The sequence below is a fragment of the Larus michahellis genome, chromosome 6 (assembly GCF_964199755.1).
Source record: "Larus michahellis chromosome 6, bLarMic1.1, whole genome shotgun sequence".
NCBI lineage: Eukaryota > Metazoa > Chordata > Aves > Charadriiformes > Laridae > Larus > Larus michahellis.
Genome location: NC_133901.1, coordinates 6,167,429 through 6,187,646, shown reverse-complemented (window position 1 = coordinate 6,187,646; position 20,218 = coordinate 6,167,429). Strand labels below are relative to the sequence as shown.

The 20,218-nt window shown below is 38.5% G+C and overlaps 1 protein-coding gene across 1 annotated transcript in view; it reads left to right on the top strand.

The window, feature by feature from the left end:
- The window catches only part of SERPINI1 (serpin family I member 1), a 55,000-nt gene extending 36,553 nt beyond the window's left edge, over positions 1–18,447 (top strand). The window contains exons 6-9 of the mRNA XM_074593263.1: positions 5,606–5,703; positions 12,047–12,133; positions 13,760–13,849; positions 15,645–18,447. Of these exons, the coding sequence (XP_074449364.1) occupies positions 5,606–5,703; positions 12,047–12,133; positions 13,760–13,849; positions 15,645–15,721 (352 nt within the window). The 3' untranslated portion in view covers positions 15,722–18,447. The remainder of the gene's footprint in view (positions 1–5,605; positions 5,704–12,046; positions 12,134–13,759; positions 13,850–15,644) is intronic.
- The last annotated feature ends 1,771 nt before the right edge of the window (positions 18,448–20,218 follow it).

Sequence of the window (20,218 nt, the reverse complement as noted above, 5' to 3'; positions counted from 1 at the left end):
GCTCTAAATAAACACTTCATAAATATTTTATGCTCTGACTCAGAAAGGCATGTTATGAAATGTGGCCTGCAGGCTCTGTCCACTGAGAAATTTAAAGCAGTGGAATAAAATTAAATTTTTATATCCTGAAAAATGCTATCCAGTTATAAAGTGAACATTTTTTAAACTTATACATTTGTAATAGGACCTGAACGACTAGCCAAAACAGAGTTAATCACAACTTTCTAATTTCTCTGCATTATCTGTGTGCAAATGAAATTGTGTATTATTCCTCTTAATAGCAAAGGAGAGATTTGTACAGAATTGTTAAATTATACTTTCTCATTTTCATTTTCAAATCATTGTTTCTAGCTTAACCCAGACTAAAGTGATCAACGTTTTAATCCACTTTTTGCATAGGGGTGAAACAGACCATGAATCTAATTTGCAAAGCTGTCTCTCTAACATAAATTCTCTGAAGAGCATAGGAGGAAGTAGTACCTAATAAGAGTGCTACAGTCTGCAGATCTCCTTTTAAGGATTGTTCCAGTATGCCTGACTCTCTATCACGACCTTCTTGCTTTTTTTGTACATTTAAAATATTTTAAAATTGCCTTAGACTGTTTTGAAATGATAAGTTCTTCTTTCTCAAAAAAAACCTCAACCACCCCAAAACAAACCAAAAAACCCCAACTGAACAAAACTGAAAAAACAGCCCCAAACAAAAAAACCCCAGACATTCTCTATTTTTTTTTTTTTAACATGCCCTCTTGAGTCTCCTCTTTTCTCCTTTTCATGCGGAATAGGCCGGTGCGGATTGTTCTTGAGGTACAGTCATGGAAGAGGCATAAAACTGTCCCATTGAAATACACTCTTAGCCAACTTCTGCAGCCCATGGTTAGCCCTGGATGGAAGGACCTTGCCAGAGAAAGAACCATAACCTGTCTTGCTTCACCTGGTCAGAACAGCTATATGGGGGGCTTTTGTTTGTTTTTGCTGTTAGTGGGGGTTTTTTGTTGCTTGCTTGTTTGTTTTCAGGCTATTAAATCATGCAGGCTAGTTCTAGCACCTCAGGAGAACCTAGTTGAAATTCCAATCAAAATGTTGGAATTGACATCAGCTGGCAGCTTTGTACCGTGGGCTGCTCGCTAGGGTAGAAGAGTGATTCATATCCTGAGGGCTTGTCCTCCAAGCAAGGGTATTGTTGATTTCAAGCAATGGAACTATTCCTTTGTTTGCTTCTTGTTCTGCAGAATGTAATACTGAAAACCTGGAATTGCGTGCTTTCGCTCATTCAGAACTCTTAGTAATTTTTGAAATTATAGCCTTTGGGATGAATCACGCTAGGCTCTAGTTCACTTCTCTGTTGTGTAACTAGAAAGCGTACCCTCATCCTTCTTGATTCTGTGGATCCTGAGTGTCTGAGAACATAATGAAAAATTCAGCATTTCAGAAGGGTTCATACGAGATGAAGCCATCTTTTCTTGTCTTGAAAGTCTGTAAAATAGAGGAAAGATGGCCTGATGTGGTATGTTAAAGTTAATGCTCTAACCAAAACCTAAAGGTTCAGATACATGACCTAAGGAGATTATTGATGACATAAATACATCATTTTAATTAATGCTTGTATAAGTTTTAAATTTCATTAAAATGTCATCGTTCTCTGCTTAAACTTCCCAGACAACTGTTACTTTCTCAATCTAATTCTGCTTCCTAAGCATCTTATTCTATTCTTCATTTCATGTGGGAGAGATCCAAAAGGGTGGAAATCAAGGGAAGTATTTTTGTTCAGCTGTTTGGACTGCTTTTTACATGTAGGAAGTAGAGTGACTTTGCAAGTGAACATTATAAAAACAAATATTGCTAACTCCTGTTTTTGCTTCTCCTTGACTTTGGCTAGCAACTGACAGGCAGTCACTATCATTTCTTAATATATTTCAGCTCAGTGCTTTCTAAGGAGGTCTGTAGAAGCATATATCCATGAACACGTGTTGTGAACCTTCTAGAATTGCTTGAGTACAGAAGCTTTCCTCTGGACTCAGCAGACCAGTCTTTCTGTTCTGGTCCTATGGTGAAAATACCTCATTGTTTCTTCAGTGTCTGAGCTTTCTCAGGCTTCCTTTTGTGGTTTTTAATGTTCCTGGTTGCAACTACTCCATGACTTCTGATACTGAAGTATTGAAATTGATTTTCAATAGTATTTTGAGCATCATAAACGCCTTAAAGATGGTGGAAAAAAAAAAAAAACAGGAGCATCTGGTTCATTATATGCGACAAACACTGCAAATAACCATGTGTCAGGGCTGGTATCATGTAGCTTGGCATTTCCAAAGTCTGGAGGTACAGCAAATGCCTGGCTGGGGAAATGAGATTGAATGTCTCTTCTGTGTTCTAGGTTGTCAGCTTTGATTTTGAATACTTACATCACGAAGGAACACAAAGAAATCCAAATATGACTAGAGGATAACTCATACCAAATGTTTACATCGGTTCGCATTGCCTGAAGTTATATTTCAAAGAGTAAAGCAGCCCTATTATTTTTCAGAAGAGGCTAGTTTTGATGAGCTAAAATAATTGAAATGTCGTTAATAGCTTAGCTGTAACTCTCACTGCTCTTCAGCAGATAGTAGCAGAGATACTATTTTGAATAGTGGTTTAGAGTGGGTTTTATCATATGAAAAAACTAAAAGGGGAAGAAGGGAAGTAATTAGTTTTATTTTCGTAAAGGGATAGTTTGGTATTTATACAGCTGATATGATATTTTCGGTCTACTTTGTCATAAAAAGGAGGAACTCGCTTCTATAGATATTGTAGAGACCTTCACTCATCCACCTGGTCAGTATTTGCCTTTCCAGAGGTTTGAGTCAGGGGTATAGCCTCTATCAGCAAATAAGGGGCTGCTGCTACCATTCATGTACGTGTTCTTTAGCAGTATAACCAATCAACCTGTTTGCCTTTTCTTTTTTCAGATGCATAGTCAGCTGGGGCTTTACAGGTTTATTTTGTTTTTCAAAAACATCTGCCAAACCTCTTCCTTGTTTAGTATGCAAAAGCATCTTTTTGTCACGCTTGCTTTCTGGGCCATGATTCATTGCTCAGCAGATACGTGTGTTTTCTGTCTAGTGATCCAGAGAGTTAAACCCACCTAATTTCCATTTATATCTTACAGTCATTCTCTGCAGTTGGAAAAAATGCTTGTTTGCAGTTATTTTTCCTATTTGTGACCTCAGATTCTGTTTTTCATGCAGACTTTTCTTGCTAGTATCCTATCCCGATACTCTTTACTAGTTTGACATTGCTACTTAATAGCCAATTTATCTTGAAAACTTGATATGCCTAATACTAATTGTGGTGAAATAAAAGCCAAAAAAGGAAAAATGCACCACTGATTTTTTTATAAGATGCATTTTAACATTAATTTGCCTTTTCTGCATGTTTGTAAGATAGGTACAGTTGGATGTATTTTTACAAAATGTTTTAATATAGTTTTATTGTAGAAGGAAGTATTTCTGGGTTTATTCAGTGTGCACAGACAGAACCTCTGTGCTGTTTAACTCTAGTTAACTTTGGCATCGGCAATCAATTCATAATTCATCTTTCTTAGGGTTTTTACCTAAGTCACTAAAATAGATCTGGACTTAGATTACAAGTGTGTAGTGAGGTTAAACTAGTCTCCAGTTTGGGAGCCTGTAAGCCATTGGGAAATTTGAATGAATGAGCAACTTGCAGTTCTGTCTCTTAGCTTAAAGTTAAAATTGTGCAGAAGGTCTTGAGAGCTCCTTGCCTATGGTTTTTGACTAGTGTGGGTGTCCACAGCTTTCTAAGAGGAAAGTGAGCAATGATTCCTCTTGAAGAAAGCCAACAGGACACACTTCCATTTCCTACAGTCCTATTGGCTGTATGCAGGTTATCTCATCTGCGTACCTACATCTCATTCATTAAGTTAATGCCATCTTTTCTTTCCTTTTTTAAATGCTGCCACACTGACTGATGTATAAAATGCTGGAACACCATAAGCTTCCTCCAGTACATAAATCTTTGTTGGTCTCTTCTGATTCTTTTGAGAACTGCCAAAACAATAAAATCACAAGAATCAGTTCTTGTGTTTTTATTACAGGCATATCCTGGAATTCATCTGGGCTTGTGGTGTCACTGGTGATTTATCGATCCTGAACTATCTCCAGATCTTATTTTAATTTTGCATAAAATTCTTCTCTGGGTAATGACTAATATCTATTCCATCATAGATTTCTGGCTTCTTAGGGCATTTCTATATTCATTATGAATGTAGATTGTGTACTGGATTTTTCTCATTCTGTGTAAATGTTGTGAAGGAGGAAGATCCATTTGACTCTTATCCAGTTGTCTTTTGATATCCAGATTATTCTTTTTCAAGCTGCCAAGGCTTGGTCGTGCTGAGGTATCATACATTTCATCTCTTGGTCAGCTGTTCTCTGCTCAGAGTTCTGACTTCTGAAAAGAACATGTTCCTCCACGTAGTTGAGGAAGTTTAGTCCTGAAAAAGAATTATTACAAGAAATTGCAGAGAAGCACATTTGATTTTGTTTTTGGTTGTAGCACAGGTAAGACCCATCACCAATGACTGCGCTGTAATTGCAGAGCTGTTTACGACTGACTGACTTGCTGGAGAAACTGTAACAGCACCTTATGGACTATATATTTTGTGTTGTACAGTTATAACCAGTCACTGTCAGTGTAATTTAAATCACTAACAGTTTGTTTGGTCGTTCTACAGAGAGCCCATAAGTCACCTATAACAAACATTTATAATTAGTCTCTTGTGTTTGTCTGTAGACTTCTGGTATTTTCTTGTTGGGGCTGTCATTCTTATTATTATTCTGACATGTTTCTTTGTTTCTGGCCATACGTAAAGGATCTGAGTCTTTTTTGTCTTACTGACACCAAGCATAACGTTTAGAATGTTTGAAAAGAAGTCTTTGTAAATGGAACAAGCTTTTGCCCGAAGTCTTGCCCTCAGGATAAATTTCAATTTGTCCTTCCAGCATGGGGACGTACCCTAGAACATGGCTTTGCAAGCTAACCCTGAAATTCTACCAGGTTGTACTCAAGTGTGCGTTTGCGCTAACAACTATTTGTTTTCCCTGTTGTTTACTTACCCAATTAAACCCAATCAAAATTTTACCACCAATTTTGCCATCTAAATGGAGCATCTTTCTCACTTCCCTATTACTTCTTTGCCAACAGCTGTCTGAAATTTGTGATGTCCTTTGCCCTATTTCTTACTCTAGTATGTGTACAATTAAATTCAGTTTTTATAGTGAACCTTTTGTATAAAAAGGAAGCATTTACATCAGCTACTGCATAATTTTGCACTGAGGTTTTATGGTCAGGGACTGTATATAGCATTAGCATATTTTTGTTTGCTTCTGCATTAGGGAAAAAAAATCCAGCTGTGCAGGTAAACTAATTTGTTAGTAAGCGTTTGTGTAGAAGGTGTCACTATGCCATGCTATTAGTGCTGGATCTCCTACCTCATATTTCCCTCAGTGTTTCAATTGTCATTATCTAGAAATTTTAACCTTCTAATAACAACAAGTACCGCTTACATTGTGGGCTTTCTGTAATTTTCTATTATGTTCTCCAGGTTCACAGTAGAACAGGAAATTGATCTGAAAGATGTCTGGAGAGGTCTCGGAATTACAGAGCTGTTCAGCAGTAGCGCTGACCTCACTGGGATGTCTGGTAAGGGCTTCTTGTGCTGTCTCTCAAGGTATGCGGGGAAGTACCAAAATCACCTAAAGATAACCGAGAATATCTTCAGAGTGATTTTTATGGAGGAAAAAAACCCAATCTGCTGGCAGTTTTTTGATCCTTTGGGATTTTTGCATAATGTAAGAACGTGCTCACTGTAGGAGCAGATGGGGCAGGGGACAAATCCATCAGGGGGTGTGTGTGGGGTGGGGAATTTTTGGCCTGTGAAAGTTCACTCAGTATTTCAGAATTGGATCGCGTTAGAAATGTAGGGAAAGTGTAATACTATGCAAGAGGCAGATCCACGTTAGAGCAATATATGGCTTCAGTGCCTTGATGGCAAATGGGGTTCGCACATCAAGGGAGTTGTCATCTTTTATCTCCAGAGGCTATTTGTTCACAGCATTAAGAGCATTAAGCTGTTGTACAATTAGTCATCTCCCCAGATACCTGCTGTATAGAAGCAGCACAGGAAAGAGAGTTCTGAGATAAAAGCAATTCAGTCACATATGCTGCTTGCGTATTTCAATACACTGTCAACAGTTTATTTTCAGAAGTTAAAATATCCAATCCATTTAGAAATTCAGGTGGAAATGAGAGATTTCTGCTTTTAATGCTTCCTAAAAGGTATTGAACTGGCACAAAATAGAAGTTGAGTCATCTTTGCCTGAGAAGTTTGTTTCACTTTTGTGTAAAAGTAGCTGCACAAGCAGTGTATTTAGCATGGTCTAGACCTGAATTTTGGCAAACACAGTTGTTCTCTATCTAGAAGCATGCCCCAGTGTGAGATTACTGTGATTACTCTTGTAATTTATGCTTATATACTGCTCCCTATATGTTGTTTGGTTGTTTTGTTTTTTTTTTTTTTTTTTTTTTGCTGTGTGGGTTACTGCCTAATCAGCCAGGTGGAACCTTAGCTGATGGGAAATACCTGTTCTTAATTGTCTGTCTCTGGAAGCAATCACACCTGTGTGACTTATTCAAAATAGTGGTTATGAAGGTGAACCTTCCTCTAAAATTTACAGCAGAAATGTTTGTGATTTTCATATCCTTTTCACTTTTGAAATGTTGTTTGTAGTGTATCGTGTAGCTTATTCCACTGTTCTGCTGCTTTCACTTTTCCAGTGAAATTGTAGGAAAAGCTAAAGTTAGCCAATGGGAAAAGAATTTGAATAAATGAAAAATCCTTCTTTTAAAAAAAATACCACTTTTCTCACGGAAAAACACCTTCAATTTCTCTGCCACCCCAAAGAAAAGTAAGCTTTCCAGTAAGTTCTGGTCTATGTATAGAAAAGTGTTTACTTGAGGAAAAGGTACTAAGGAGAATGGAAAATACACGGGGGAGACTGAACAACAAAGGTAGCGCTTGGCTCTTAGTTTCATGTAAAATTCGCCTATATATCGGAGACTAATTCTGTAACTGAGAGTTTAGCAGAAAGATTGGAACGTGTTTGTGTTTTAATCCATGTGACTAATGACTCGTTTAAAGTTTTACATTTGACAATTGTACTGTACAAAATCAAAATACCATGTTTTGCATGGCTGAATTAACTCCTCTGCCATTTAAAGATTAACTTGTTTATTAAGTAATGTAGAGCAGTATACAGAGAGAATTCATGAGTTTTACTTATAGCATTCTTGCTTTTCACTTAAAAGGCCATGTGCCACCAGGTGATAAAAAGGTCATTCAGTAAATTAAGAATAAGAAAATGTTTTTAATGTCTTCAGTGAAAACCCTACTGTTGATGCTATGGAGATGAAACTTTAAGTAGTTAAAATACAAAATATATTTCCTGTATCTAATTTTCACAATGTAAAATGGGAAGGGGGGGGGGGAAGTCATAAAGATGTTGAAGCGTGCATTTGCAATTACCCGAATAGTATGTCAGATAACAGGGAAGTTGAATCCAGAAGCTTATGTGCGTCTTCAGCATCAGCCCTCTGGAAAATTTGTCACTTCGTGAAACCTTAAATGCAGATACTTGAACAAAAAGTTTGTCTGGACACTTTTAATTTAGGAAGATGCAAATCATAAAAGAAAATCTAAGCAGATTTTTTTGAGAAATTCTGTTGCATTTAAAAATACTCTCCTCCCCCTCTTCTGTTGCTCTTGCCTTTGGATTATTGTCAAGGAAAGCCTTCTGCAATTTCAACAACAACCCTAATCCTGTAATCAGATCCAGGCACAGATTGTTGAGTTCAGTGAAATTCTATGTGGGCTTAGTGGATATAACTCAAATTGCAGGATTACAGACTTATTTTTCAATATTTAGAATTTTTTGCTTTTTGCACTCAATCTGAAAAATGGAAATGGATGAGTCAACTTTACCTTCTGGTGTGTCTGGATTATGAGCAGCCAAAGAGAAAGTATTAATCCAGATGCACATCTGAAATGTTACTGTCTTGCAGAAATTAAGTTCTTTGTCAATTAACACAAATGAGTAGGAGTACATTCCTATTTGGCTGTCTAGTTGCATGTATTCTGACTCTCACTTTTTCAGCAAAAGACTTTGACAGCTTTTACTTGAATCTGTGATTCCACCAAGAGTTCAAAATAATCTTGAAACAACTTGTGGTATTTGGAATTTTATCATTTACACAGCCTGTAAACTTGCTACTTGAGTATTTTGACACCACTTAGGATTTACCCTTGAACTAATTTCAATACTAAAATTCTCCTTCTCTTTCAAGTGATTATAAGATTCATTACTGTTGTATAATGCCTTAAATGGCAACTGCTTTTAACCTCAGGGTGACCGGCATTTCAGTTAGCAGTGAAGTAATCTTAATGACTTACTTTCACAATGTAAAGTAGTCAGAAGAGCACCAGTCCAGTAAATAGTTCTTCGAAGTCTTGCCCAAGGTAGGTATAAATTTTCTGGGACAACCTAAGCTAGAAAAGACAATAAACCTGCATGCTTTTTTAAAACGAGTCTTGCAGAGCAACCAGTTGGCAGCTATGAGTAGGAGTTTGCAAGCATATGGAGTGTAATGGCAAATGAAATGTGATGCTAACGGAGTCATGTACATTAGAAGCAAGTCTCAGATTACTCCCACACATTAATGGGTATCTAGGGTCCTGCGGAAAGCTTAAACTTTGATACTAAATCTCCGTGGAACTTTTCTGAGATGCTAACAATCAAATTGTGTTGGTTCTTATGAAAATCCAGGTTTCTGGGGAGGAATAACCCCATGTACCAGTATAGGTTGGGAGCTGACCTGCTGGAGAGCAGCTCGGTGGAAAGAGACCTGGGAGTCCTGGTGGACAACAGGATGACCATGAGCCAGCAATGTGCCCTCATGGCCAAGAAGGCCAATAGCATCTTGGGGTGCATCAAGAAGAGTGTGGCCAGCAGGTTGAGGGAAGTCATCCTCACCCTCTACTCTGCCTTGGTGAGGCCGCACCTGGAGTACTGTGTCCGGTTCTGGGCTCCCTGGTTCAAGAGGGACAGGGAACTGCTGGAGAGGGTGCAGCAAAGGGCTGCCGAGATGCTGAGGGGACTGGAACACCACTCTTAAGAAGAAAGGCTGAGGGATTTGGGTCTCTTCAGTCTGGAAAAAAGATGACTGAGGGGGTCCTTATCAACGCTTATCAATACTGAAAGGGTGGGTGTCAGGAGGATGGGGCCAGGCTCTTTTCAGTGGTGCCCGGGGACAGGACAAGAGGCAATGGGCACAAACTTGAGCATAGGAAGTTCCACCTAAACATGAGGAGGAACTTCTGTACTTTGAGGGTGGCAGAGCCCTGGCACAGGCTGCCCAGAGAGGTGGTGGAGTCTCCAACTCTGGAGACATTCAAAACCCACCTGGACGTGTTCCTGTGCAGCCTGCTCTGGGTGACCCTGCTCTGGCAGGGGGGTTGGACTAGATGATCTCCAGAGGTCCCTTCCAACCCTATGATTCTATACTACGTTGAATAAAGTCATTCTGTATATTCTGTGGTTTAGAAACTTGGTTTAGGGTATGAGGCACGTGCTGGGTGAGAGGATCTTTTTTATTGTAAGTTGTGCTGTAGTTTTCATCTGAAAGGCTTCTTGTATCTTGTTCTGAAGCAACAATGATACTATAGCTGGAGCAGTGTGCTAGACTAATTGGGCGTACTGGCCTCATCTGCAGTGGTGCTTCTTCTATTCTTGTCAATTTAACAAAATATTGTTGGCTTTTTTAATACTCAGTTCTGGAATACGTTTACAAGTAGGCCTACTATTATACCAGATGGTAAACGTTAACAATGTTTATGCTGTCTGAATTATGGTCTATAAGCTCATCAGATGGGAGACCCATCTTCTAAGGTGTGAAGCACCAGAAATATACCTGGGAGTACCGTAAGCACTACCACACTATACAAAGTAAAGTATTCAGGGCAAAAATACAGAGTATTGCCATGAATATTACAGGTTACAGGAGCAGGCTTAAGTGCTGTAATAAAAACAAAAATGTGATCAAAATATGCGATTAGGCTAAGTGTGTGTTTCTTTGTCTCTTATTAAATATAAAAAAATTATTTGGGTTTAAGATAAGGAACTACAAACCATGATTTTTCTCTAAAGGCTGCAAAATTATTGTTTTCTTTTGGTGTGTGTTGTATAGCTCAAATGCTCAATAGAGCTTTGAGGTGGTCTCAAGCAAGGATAGCAAAATACAGCTGCCTGGAAGGTAGAATTGGCAGAAGTGACCAATAAACTTACCAAGAATCCTGTTAACTGACGTTACAAAGGCGGCACACACATAATATGAGACACTACACACACAACAGGAATTGCTGGATGCAGGAGTTGTGCGTGGATCTGATACTCTTTTTGCCTTGGGTATCTATCCATTATCGCATATGTAAATGTTCATGCACATCCAGTGTTTGTTCTAAAACCTTTTTTGTAAACTGGAGTCTAATGGGTCCATAATGGAATGGAAGCTTTAGGGGATGATTATTTAACACTTGATTGTAGTATTTAGTTAGCTTGTGATTTATTTTTTACAGGTAAAGCTTGAGGCTTAGAGATGATGCTAGTGTCAGAATGCAACCACGTTGTGTTTTCAGGTGGCCTTTCTGTTAACAGTTAAGGAGACAAAAGCTGTGAGAATTGTGCGTAGCTTCCAGATGGTGCTGTGTGTCCCATGTTTTAAAGTAACACCGTGGAAACTTCATCCTGGCTTTCAAGGTAGTATTACTGAAGGCTTGGAAGTGAAGCCTAGAACTAGTACAATATTTAGTAGTCTAGTATGTTCTACTACAGACAATCCCAAAGGAAATGATTTGGGGCTTTTGTTGATGAGATTTAAGTTAAGCAGCCGACCTAGGAGGTTTACTTCAGTTCTGAGCGTGTGTAGCAGTTAATGAGACCTGCTGGGGAAAGACATTTCAAACTAATGTCTCTTGTGGTTTTGGCTTGCATTAGTATTAGAACTAGCGGCTGTCAGTTCAGAACCAAGATAAATGGGTAACAATTAGATGAATAGTCACAAGCTTTCCCTCCTTAGTCAGCCTTCAACTAGAGTTTTGGTGTTGAACCGAACACCAGGGTCAGAAGAATCAGAAATACAAAATGGTATAGCTGTCTCACTGGGGTGGTTAGATCAGATTCTCATGGTTGTGTATCTCCCTGTTGAGAAAGCTTTTATTCCTTTAACTGCTGGTTGTGCTCTGTCATTACTGTGGATTTTATGCAGGTACAATAAATGTATATCGAATCCTTGTTGTGTCTTTCTGATGAAACTTAATCAAACAGATTAAATGGTGTTGTGTGTCTTGCTTCCTCCAAGGTGCTGGCTATTCCAGTAGGTCTGGTCATTTAGCCACAGAAGAAAAGTAACGAAACATCCACTGACTTAAGCAGGAGTAGGCTTAAGAAGGATCAAAATTAAAATACTGACAAAGAAGGGTGGAAAAGAAACAAGACTGAGAAAACCTAGTTCCATGGTGGTTTTTTGCAATAAATATTTATCTTCAGCTTCTTTGAAATATAGAGACAAGAAGAAAGAAATATAAAGACAAGAAGAAAGAAAATACACAATTTTCCTGGTTGCATTCAAAACCTTGTGTTCAAGGATTGTCTTTTGCTCTGTCTGGTATACAGGTGCTCTGTGCAGTGCCAAGCTGTTCTAATACCCACAGTGTAGGAGAGTACTCCAAATTTAAGCGAGGTAAACGGTGCTATTAAAGGTATCGTCAGGAGGCATTTTAATGCAACTCCTATGCACAAAGCTCTTATCCTTCCCCAGTCGGTATACAAGGTGGACGGTAGTGTAAGGGGTTTTGGTGGTGCTTGGGTTTTTTTTTTAAATACTTCAATCTTACTGTTGAGCCATTTGAAATATGTTTCCTTTTCCTCTCCAGATAACAAAGAACTTTACCTTGCAAAGGCATTTCACAAGGCATTTCTAGAAGTTAATGAGGAAGGATCAGAAGCTGCTGCTGCCTCAGGTACCTGACTAAATCAAATATCTGGTTATTCTGTGTTAATTAATTCTTTAAAACTGACTGACTGTAGAGCCAGGAAAGCTAAATAGCACATAACATGAAGACACAGCATAGCAAGTATACTGCTTTGCAGAAGAGAATTTTGGAAACTAAAGGTGTTAGCATTTTTTTTTAACATGGTGTTTTCACAAAGAATTTTGAGCATCCTGTGGAAAACCTCTTCTTTACTTTGCTTCTGATTGTCAGGAGGGTACAGACTGCAATTTATACTTTCTTTATGGAACTTAAGCATTTGTAATTTTTGATCTGCTAATTGAGATGGTCAGAGGCATTTGACCCAGAATAGTTAGAAGGAGCTGAGAGTTGTTGCAGTTTAATTTTAATAAGCTTGTATACGGAGATGCAAGATGGAAAGTGCTAAATGCAAAACCATAGCTGGCCACTATTAATGCTAGGAGGCCAGTGGGTTGGTTTAGGTGGCTATCACATGCTTTTCCTTAAAATAAGTTAGTTAGTTGCCAATATGTATCAGTAAGTGATTTCTAATTGCCACTACTTGTACCAGCCTTTGAGGAAAGGAAGAATGACTTCCCTGGTCATTAATATCGGGACCCGGGTTGAATTGTCACATTAATATGGACAGAGATTACTGGCATGCATGAGTCTTTATTAACAGTGCAGTGAAAATGTAAAAGCAAATGAAACACTGAGAAATAATAATAACGTCCTGGAGAAATCCATGTATCTCCAAATAAAAATAACAGAGTGTCGTGGTTTAGCCTCAGATGGCAACAAAGAACCACGTGCCGCTCGCACGTGCCTTCCTAACACAGGAAGGATCGTAAGAAAAGGCAAGACTCTTGGGTTGGGACAAAAGCAGTTTAACAGAACAGCAAAGGGAACAGGCAAACAACAACAACACGGACAGGGGAATATACAAACGCGATTACGGGACCGCCGCTCCCCGCCGCTCGCCGACCGGCCGGACCCGGGACGCCCCAGCCCGCTTTTAAGCAGCAAGTTCCTGCCCCCTCCCCCGGCAGCTCAGGGTGGGCGTGGCTCACATGGCATGGAATACCAGGAAAAGTTAACCCTATCCCCACCGGAACCAGGACACAGAGTCAAATTCTCCCTGATTTCCAGTTAATTTTACTTTCAGCCTCTGCATTATTTAAAGACTGAAGCTAAAAGCTGCAAGATCAGCCCATTTAGTTGTTGCATATTCCAGTTATTCAAGGTTACCTTTTACTATCCACTGCAGGCTTGGAGCTGCTTAAAACAGGTCAGCAGTGCTGTCTAGCGTAATGCATTTTCTTTCTACAAGTGAGCAGGAGTCATAACTGCTCTTAAGGTTCTGGGCCTTATAATTTATAAGCCGCTCGCTCAGCCTGGGAAATTGTGCCACTCTTCCTTGTTAATCATTCTTAGAGCATAAATAGGTGTGCAATTACGCTGTAGATCTCTTTCATTTTCAGTTAGATTTTTCATGCTATTTCTTGGTGACACTTAGATCTGAGAGTGTGGGACTTTAGTGTCTGCTCATGTGCTTCACAAGTATCTCTGCTATCATGAAGAGGAGGAGAATGTGCAGTGATATTTAACAAGTTGCCTGTGTTCTTTTTCCTTTAGGAATGATTGCCATTAGCAGAATGGCAGTGCTGTATCCCCAGGTTATAGTTGATCATCCCTTTTTCTTTTTGGTCAGAAACAGAAGAACAGGTGAGAATATTACAAACTCTTCCATGTTTTTCACAGTACATCGTCAAGTATACAAAAGAAAATTGTCTGTTTTGATCAGTGAACTGGCATGATATTATGAACTTTCCTTAATTTGTCTTAAAATACCTAATATTGAAAGACTGACCTTTTCTATATCCCCTTAATGTTTCTCCAAGTAAGACACCAAAATCTGACATAATCCTGAAAAATATCCAAAATTACATGATTAAAAACCCTGGGGAAGAAAAAGTCACCGTTTTTCTTCAGAGAACACAGTGTTACGGCCCTGAATATCCATAATCACTGCATTCCGTAAGAGCTTGGCTGTAGTAAGACCAGTGAGATATGTTCCTGGTACCGAATGATTTGCATAACAGACATATATTAGAGCTATGAATAATTCTGTTGTGCTCTTGAAGTGTTCTGTGGCAGGCAAGGGATGAGAGCAGCACTCGCTAGCAAAATGGGCAATGACTAAGGAATTCCTTAGTTTCATATTTGTAATATGTCTTAATGATGTGGATGTGACTGGGTGACAAAACATTACTGTGCACCCACGTATGGGTGTCTGTGTTGTGGTATCTTACGTGATCTATAAGCAAACTCTGATAGGTGCAGTCTGACAGGTTTTTTGTGTATTTGAGATCCCCATCCATAGGTGTCGGTGTTTATTTAACCATTTAGATTGCAGTAATGCTTACAGTCCAGCTAGGTAGGATCGCTTGTGTGCAAGGCATGATATAAACTCTTAGCGTTTTTTTTAATGAAAACTAAGCTGAGTATCTTTGCTGTTGTAGACATATAATTAGGCAAAAATGCATCTGTAAGAGGGTATCTGACCTTTTCCCTACTCAATATACAAAAATCTCCCTGAAAAGTTTCAGTCAGAAGAGAGTAGAGCTTGATAGCACTTTTTAATGTTGCATGGGCCTTGTTGTTGCATGAAGAAAGAGGAATTGCCAACAGCTATAGTCAAAGCTTGAAAGCTCGTTACTAATCTAGAAATCTAAAGTTGGAAACATTTTGGAAAAAAAAAATCTATGATGGTTACCCTTCTTCTCAAGAATACCCTAAGTGCTCATGATTGATTACTGTGTTTAAACAGGTTAGGTAGAAATGTATGAAATGGGGAAGATGGGAATGGTGACTAAATGGTGTAGGGGAGCAGTATTCATATAGAGGGTTTGTTGTGGGTTGCATGCTCTAATGTGGAGAAAATCTGTGAACTCAAAGTACTTATCTGTTAATAATCGTTAACTGATTGGTGTGGAGCTTCTGGGGCTCACTTTTAATTCTGTGAGGAACGTTGTCCAGCAGCTCAGGCATGTGAACATCAGAAGAGATGGTGAAGGTTACTCTGGTTAGGTGTTCAAGCTCCAGTTAAGGTTAGCTGCCAGTTTTGGAACCTGACAGCCTAGAAACCAGTACTGTGTCATAACCACTTGGCACCAGTGGCAGTACTTCATGGGCCTTCATCAGAAGCATTGAAATGAAAGTGAACCTTTGTGTTGATTTCTGGTGGATTTTCAATCAAGCCTTCAGAACAAGCAGAGGGGCACTGAAATGCAGAGGATTTCACTGTTGTTCTTCGTACTGTATCAGTTCTGAATATGAAGATAGTCAGAGAATATCTTCTCTGGGGCTGTTGATCCATTGCCTTTCATGGCTACCAAGTTCTAAAATTTGTGTTCTGCATGCTCTAGAACTTCCCAGTAGTTGTCATCTTATAACCTCATCTTTTCCTTTTGGTTCTGACATCTTTCCTTCCCACCCTCCCTTCCCACTTTTTCCACAGGTACTGTGTTATTCATGGGAAGGGTAATGCACCCTGAAGCAATGAATACCAGTGGCCATGACTTTGAAGAGCTTTAACTGTCACCAGCTACCAAAAAGAGGAGATAAGCACATAAAGTTTGAAGTGAATATATTTAAGGTTTGCTGTGTTTTCCCCCAAGATACTGTTGAAAATGCTTTCAAGATCTAACTGTGTGCAAGTCAGTTTCCAGAGGAAAGCTTACAGTATTAAAATAATAGTTCTGTTTCTGTCATTGTGATTGCCGTGTCCTTAAAATAAAATTGTGTACATGTCAACAACTGTTTCTTGTTCTAGTGAATTGTAAAGCAAAAAACTGCGAATCCATTATTTGTAATTTTTTTACAGTCCAAAGACTGACTTGATCAATGAGACAGGAGCGGAATGTGTGCAGCTCTGAAAAATGCAAATGGCAAACCTTGATGATAATTCGTAAAGTTGAAGAACTACATCTGGAAAATGTGATCGTTTCCTGTTCGTGTAAGAGTAGTAAACAGACTGCGATATGCTGTCTCATCAAAGTTAATGGAACAAATTAAGCCTAGTGGATTTTATTCTATACTATAACTGTGGTAGACTTTGTGTGAACTCTCCCACATGTGATTCTAAAATGTTGCTTTATGAACGCAGCTGCATGTGACTCTGCAATTCACCTTCCGTGACTGTTGATGCCAATAAAATTTGATCGCATGAATATTTGAGACTAGTCAGTGTAGAATAGTTATGTATGTGACTGAAGTAAAATAGTTGAATAGTAATGTCATTTGTGTGGACATATTTTTCTCCCCCAAAGTGGTTGTTCTACTTTAACCTAAGCTTTGCGGTATCTCTCTTAAGGGATCTAGAATGATCTTTCTCAAAGCCAAAAAAAAAAAAAAAAAAAGGACAAACACCACCCTTAATTTTAAACATCTACAAATGCTCTATTCATAAATGTCTAAAGGAACAGCATAATTCTTTTTATTCCCTAACTTTTTATTGAGAATAAACTGACAGAGAGGACAATGACACACACCACAAGTAAATATTAGCAGGGGAATTAGTTGCTCTTCCCATTTACAGGAGGACGAGAAGTACCAGTTGTCACCAAAGAGGCATATAATTATTTCTTCTCTCATTGTGCAAAATGTAAAGAGAACAGAAGTTTTTAAAAAGGTATGAGAGAATAGGAGAAAGGAAGGGAGGAGCTGCTTTGAAACAGATCATAAATACAAACTTTTGGATAATAAGTGGTTTTCTTCTCAGTCAATTGGAGTTTTGTCTTTTGAGTTCTATAGGAACAAATGCATATTGGCTGAACTTTAGTTTTAGTTACAGGCTTCTCTGGCATACATACGTTCACTTCTAAACAGCATAGATATTGCTCACAAAGTTATTCATGCAAGGAGAACTTCCAAAGTTTGACACATTGTTCACTTTTGGTTTTTTTATGCTGCTGGTGCAAATCATGCAGGTCAAACTGCGAAGTGATGGATGTTCTCCTTGGAGGCTGGTTATGCTCCCTTGGAGAAAGGGCATTTGAACACATTTCTAGCCCTGCCCCCTTGAATTGTTTAGTTCTGTTGCACAGAAGAAAAATGGAGCTCCTTAGTGTATTTTTGTTGCTTATTACCCTCATTATTTTGTAGTCTGGACTTGGTGAGACAGTTTTTCTATTCATATTTAGACAAAAATTGTAATTTTATTTCTGTATAGCTAAAAATGTTATGCTTGGGAGGGAAAAAAAGGGAGTGCTTCTAAGAAGGAGCTGGGGCAAATTGTACCAAGATATAGAATTAGTCTCACTGCAGGTAAAACCAGCTTCTTTGACATGGGGTTACACAAGGGCTTCATGTTTAAATGATCCTATGAACCATCACCTAATGTCTGTAAAAGTGACCCAAATCCTAAAGATCTCTTGTAGTTTTAAACTTAGGGGAGCCTGATTTTTAAGCTATTACATTTTTTTTTCATGCTAATTTTTGAGGCGTTCGTTCTGATTTGGAAAGACGTGTGAAAGCAGATGACAGCCCTCAATCATGTTTATTTTCAGTCCATCAAAAGTTCTTCCAGACCAATTTTGTGTTTTCTTTGCATTAGTTCCTTGCAGCGTAGATGCTTCTTACCAAGGGAAGGACTGAAGATAGATTTGAACTAAAGCTATGGAATTATGGAAGGACAGCTGCCAGTCAGAAGTATTTATAGAGGATATCAGGCAAGTGCACAGACTTCCCTAGCAGTTAGACTGAGCATAAGTGGAATGATGGAGAATCACATATTCCAAATCTGATTCTGACAATTGTTTCAATGGGTGTGTAGGAAAACCAGCAGAAACAGAAGTGCAAACACAAGTTATTTCACTGGATACTCTCCTAGTCCTTAAAGATGCAAAATAGCCATTTCATGTTCCTTGAAAATTGAGAATTACCTGGTTTTCAACAACATGAATTGATCTGTTGCAAATTATGCAAAGATGTTAGTTGTAGATTATTGAGAACAGCTTTCAAACAATACTGCTTTTCACTAGTGATATCTTAAGTATTGTTACCAATTTATAGAGGTATATGAATAATATTTCATTGTGGTTTTTAAAATAGATTTTGTATAATGTTGTTTTCAAAGATGCTATTGCTTTTTCAAGACAAAACTAGCAAAATAATTTTGCCTTTGGATTTTTTTTGGTAAGGGGAATTTGTCAATAGTGGCTCGTATGTGAGTTTAGGTGTATAGTCTTAAAAAAAAAAATTAAAAAAAAAATTGTATTTTGTGTTGGAGGCTATATCAGAAAATAAATTGCTGAAACTTCTGTAGTTGTGCTGTGTAAGTGACCACGATGTAACAGTGTCTACTGAGATCCTTCTGTGGTGCAGGTGGAATTTAAGTGTGAGATGCAGTTCCCTAATGCTGTCATCTTCTGTCTGTCTTGCATACATCTACTGGAGTCCAGGTGGAAATGCTTTTCAGAGCTGCAATTGGAAAGAGTACTTTCCCTACAAATCCTTTTAGTGGTGGTGCTTCCACTAGAGATTGACTTATTTAAATAAGGTCCCACTTCTACATGACCATGAACACCAAACAGTTTTTCCAGGTTACGACATTCAAACCAAAATTTGTCATGTTGCATGAATTAGAATGTTTTGGTTGCTGTTTCAAGCTAATTTTCATTATTCTTCCAAAAGCCTTGATGATGACAAAGTAAACTGTTGTTTAAGACAATAACGCCTATACTTCTTAATGGGAGCTAAACTGACTTTAAAAAAGCCAAGCCAATCAGTTTTTGTGAATCAAGTACATTATATTACTCAAACAAATAAGATCTTAGTGTTATACCAGAAACAAACAAACAAAAATATTAGTCAACGCTTTTGTGCCTAATTTTTATTTTTCAATGATGGACAAAAGAAGAAACCACAAGATGTCACTCTATCCTAAGAAGCTGAGAAGTACTTTCTCATTGACAGTAATCCTACAGGAGTGTTGGAAAGCTGCATATCCTGAATGGGACTCAACTATATGTAAGTCTTTGTAAATGAGAGTTGCTTGAGTCTGAGAGCATAATTAGACCCAGGTGCCTGAGACTAATGATTGGGATGGGGAGTGGAAACAAAGAAAAAAACCCAGCTTTGTGTTGTAAACTCTTCTCTGATTCTTGATAACAGATTGCTGGATTAAGTTCATTGCTCATAGGGGAAATTTTGTGCAATTCATAGTCTGCATGATTGCATTGTGTTCTTGGTGTGGGTGAAGTAAAAGCGGAAGTTTGGGGTTTTTTCAACCCATCTCGATGAACAGCAGTAGAGCTGTGCTGTATTTACTCCAGAGTGGCAGTGCTACAATAGGAGACATGTTTTCTTGACTACAAGAGAGAAACAACTAGGGTTGAAGTCATTGATATGCTGGCCTTATTATTCTGTTGGGTTTTTTTTGCTTACCTCTTTTATTTCCCCCCTCCCTTGCTCACTTACATGCAGTCACTAGACTTTCTGCATGAGCAGATTCCTGGCATGTTCTCGTATAGTGAGGTTTCACCACTGTCAGGTGTTCTGCTCTCTTCCTGGGGAGGAGGCAGTATTTGTCCTATGAGGATTTTCTAAAAAAAGCAACAAGGCATACTCCAAAAGTGATGTTTACAAAATAATTCTTGAGTTGTTTCTGTCCCTTTTAATAGGCAATTTTTGGTTTTGTCCCTACAGTGGAAAATGGAAATACATGGATTAAAAATAGATTAAAAATAGATGGATGATTTACCCCCAGAACACATTGCTAGAGAGCAGGAAAACAGTGCCTTAGTTATTCAGATAATACCAGCAAGTAGTGATTGGAATTCTCTTGTGAGCTACTTTGCATTTACCAACACAGTTGATGAGAAATCGTAGACTAATTTAGTTTATAAAACCTTCTGCAGTCCCCAAGAATTGTGGGTCAAGCTGCAGTGGTTATAGGGGTCCAGACAGAATGAAGACTCTGCCTGCTTACTGGGGACCTTTGTTAATTGGTTCAGTAGCTTGTCTTTGGTTTCCAGCTGGCATTGGTTAAGGGCTATAAGACAAAGTTACATCTGAGAAACCATTCGCAAA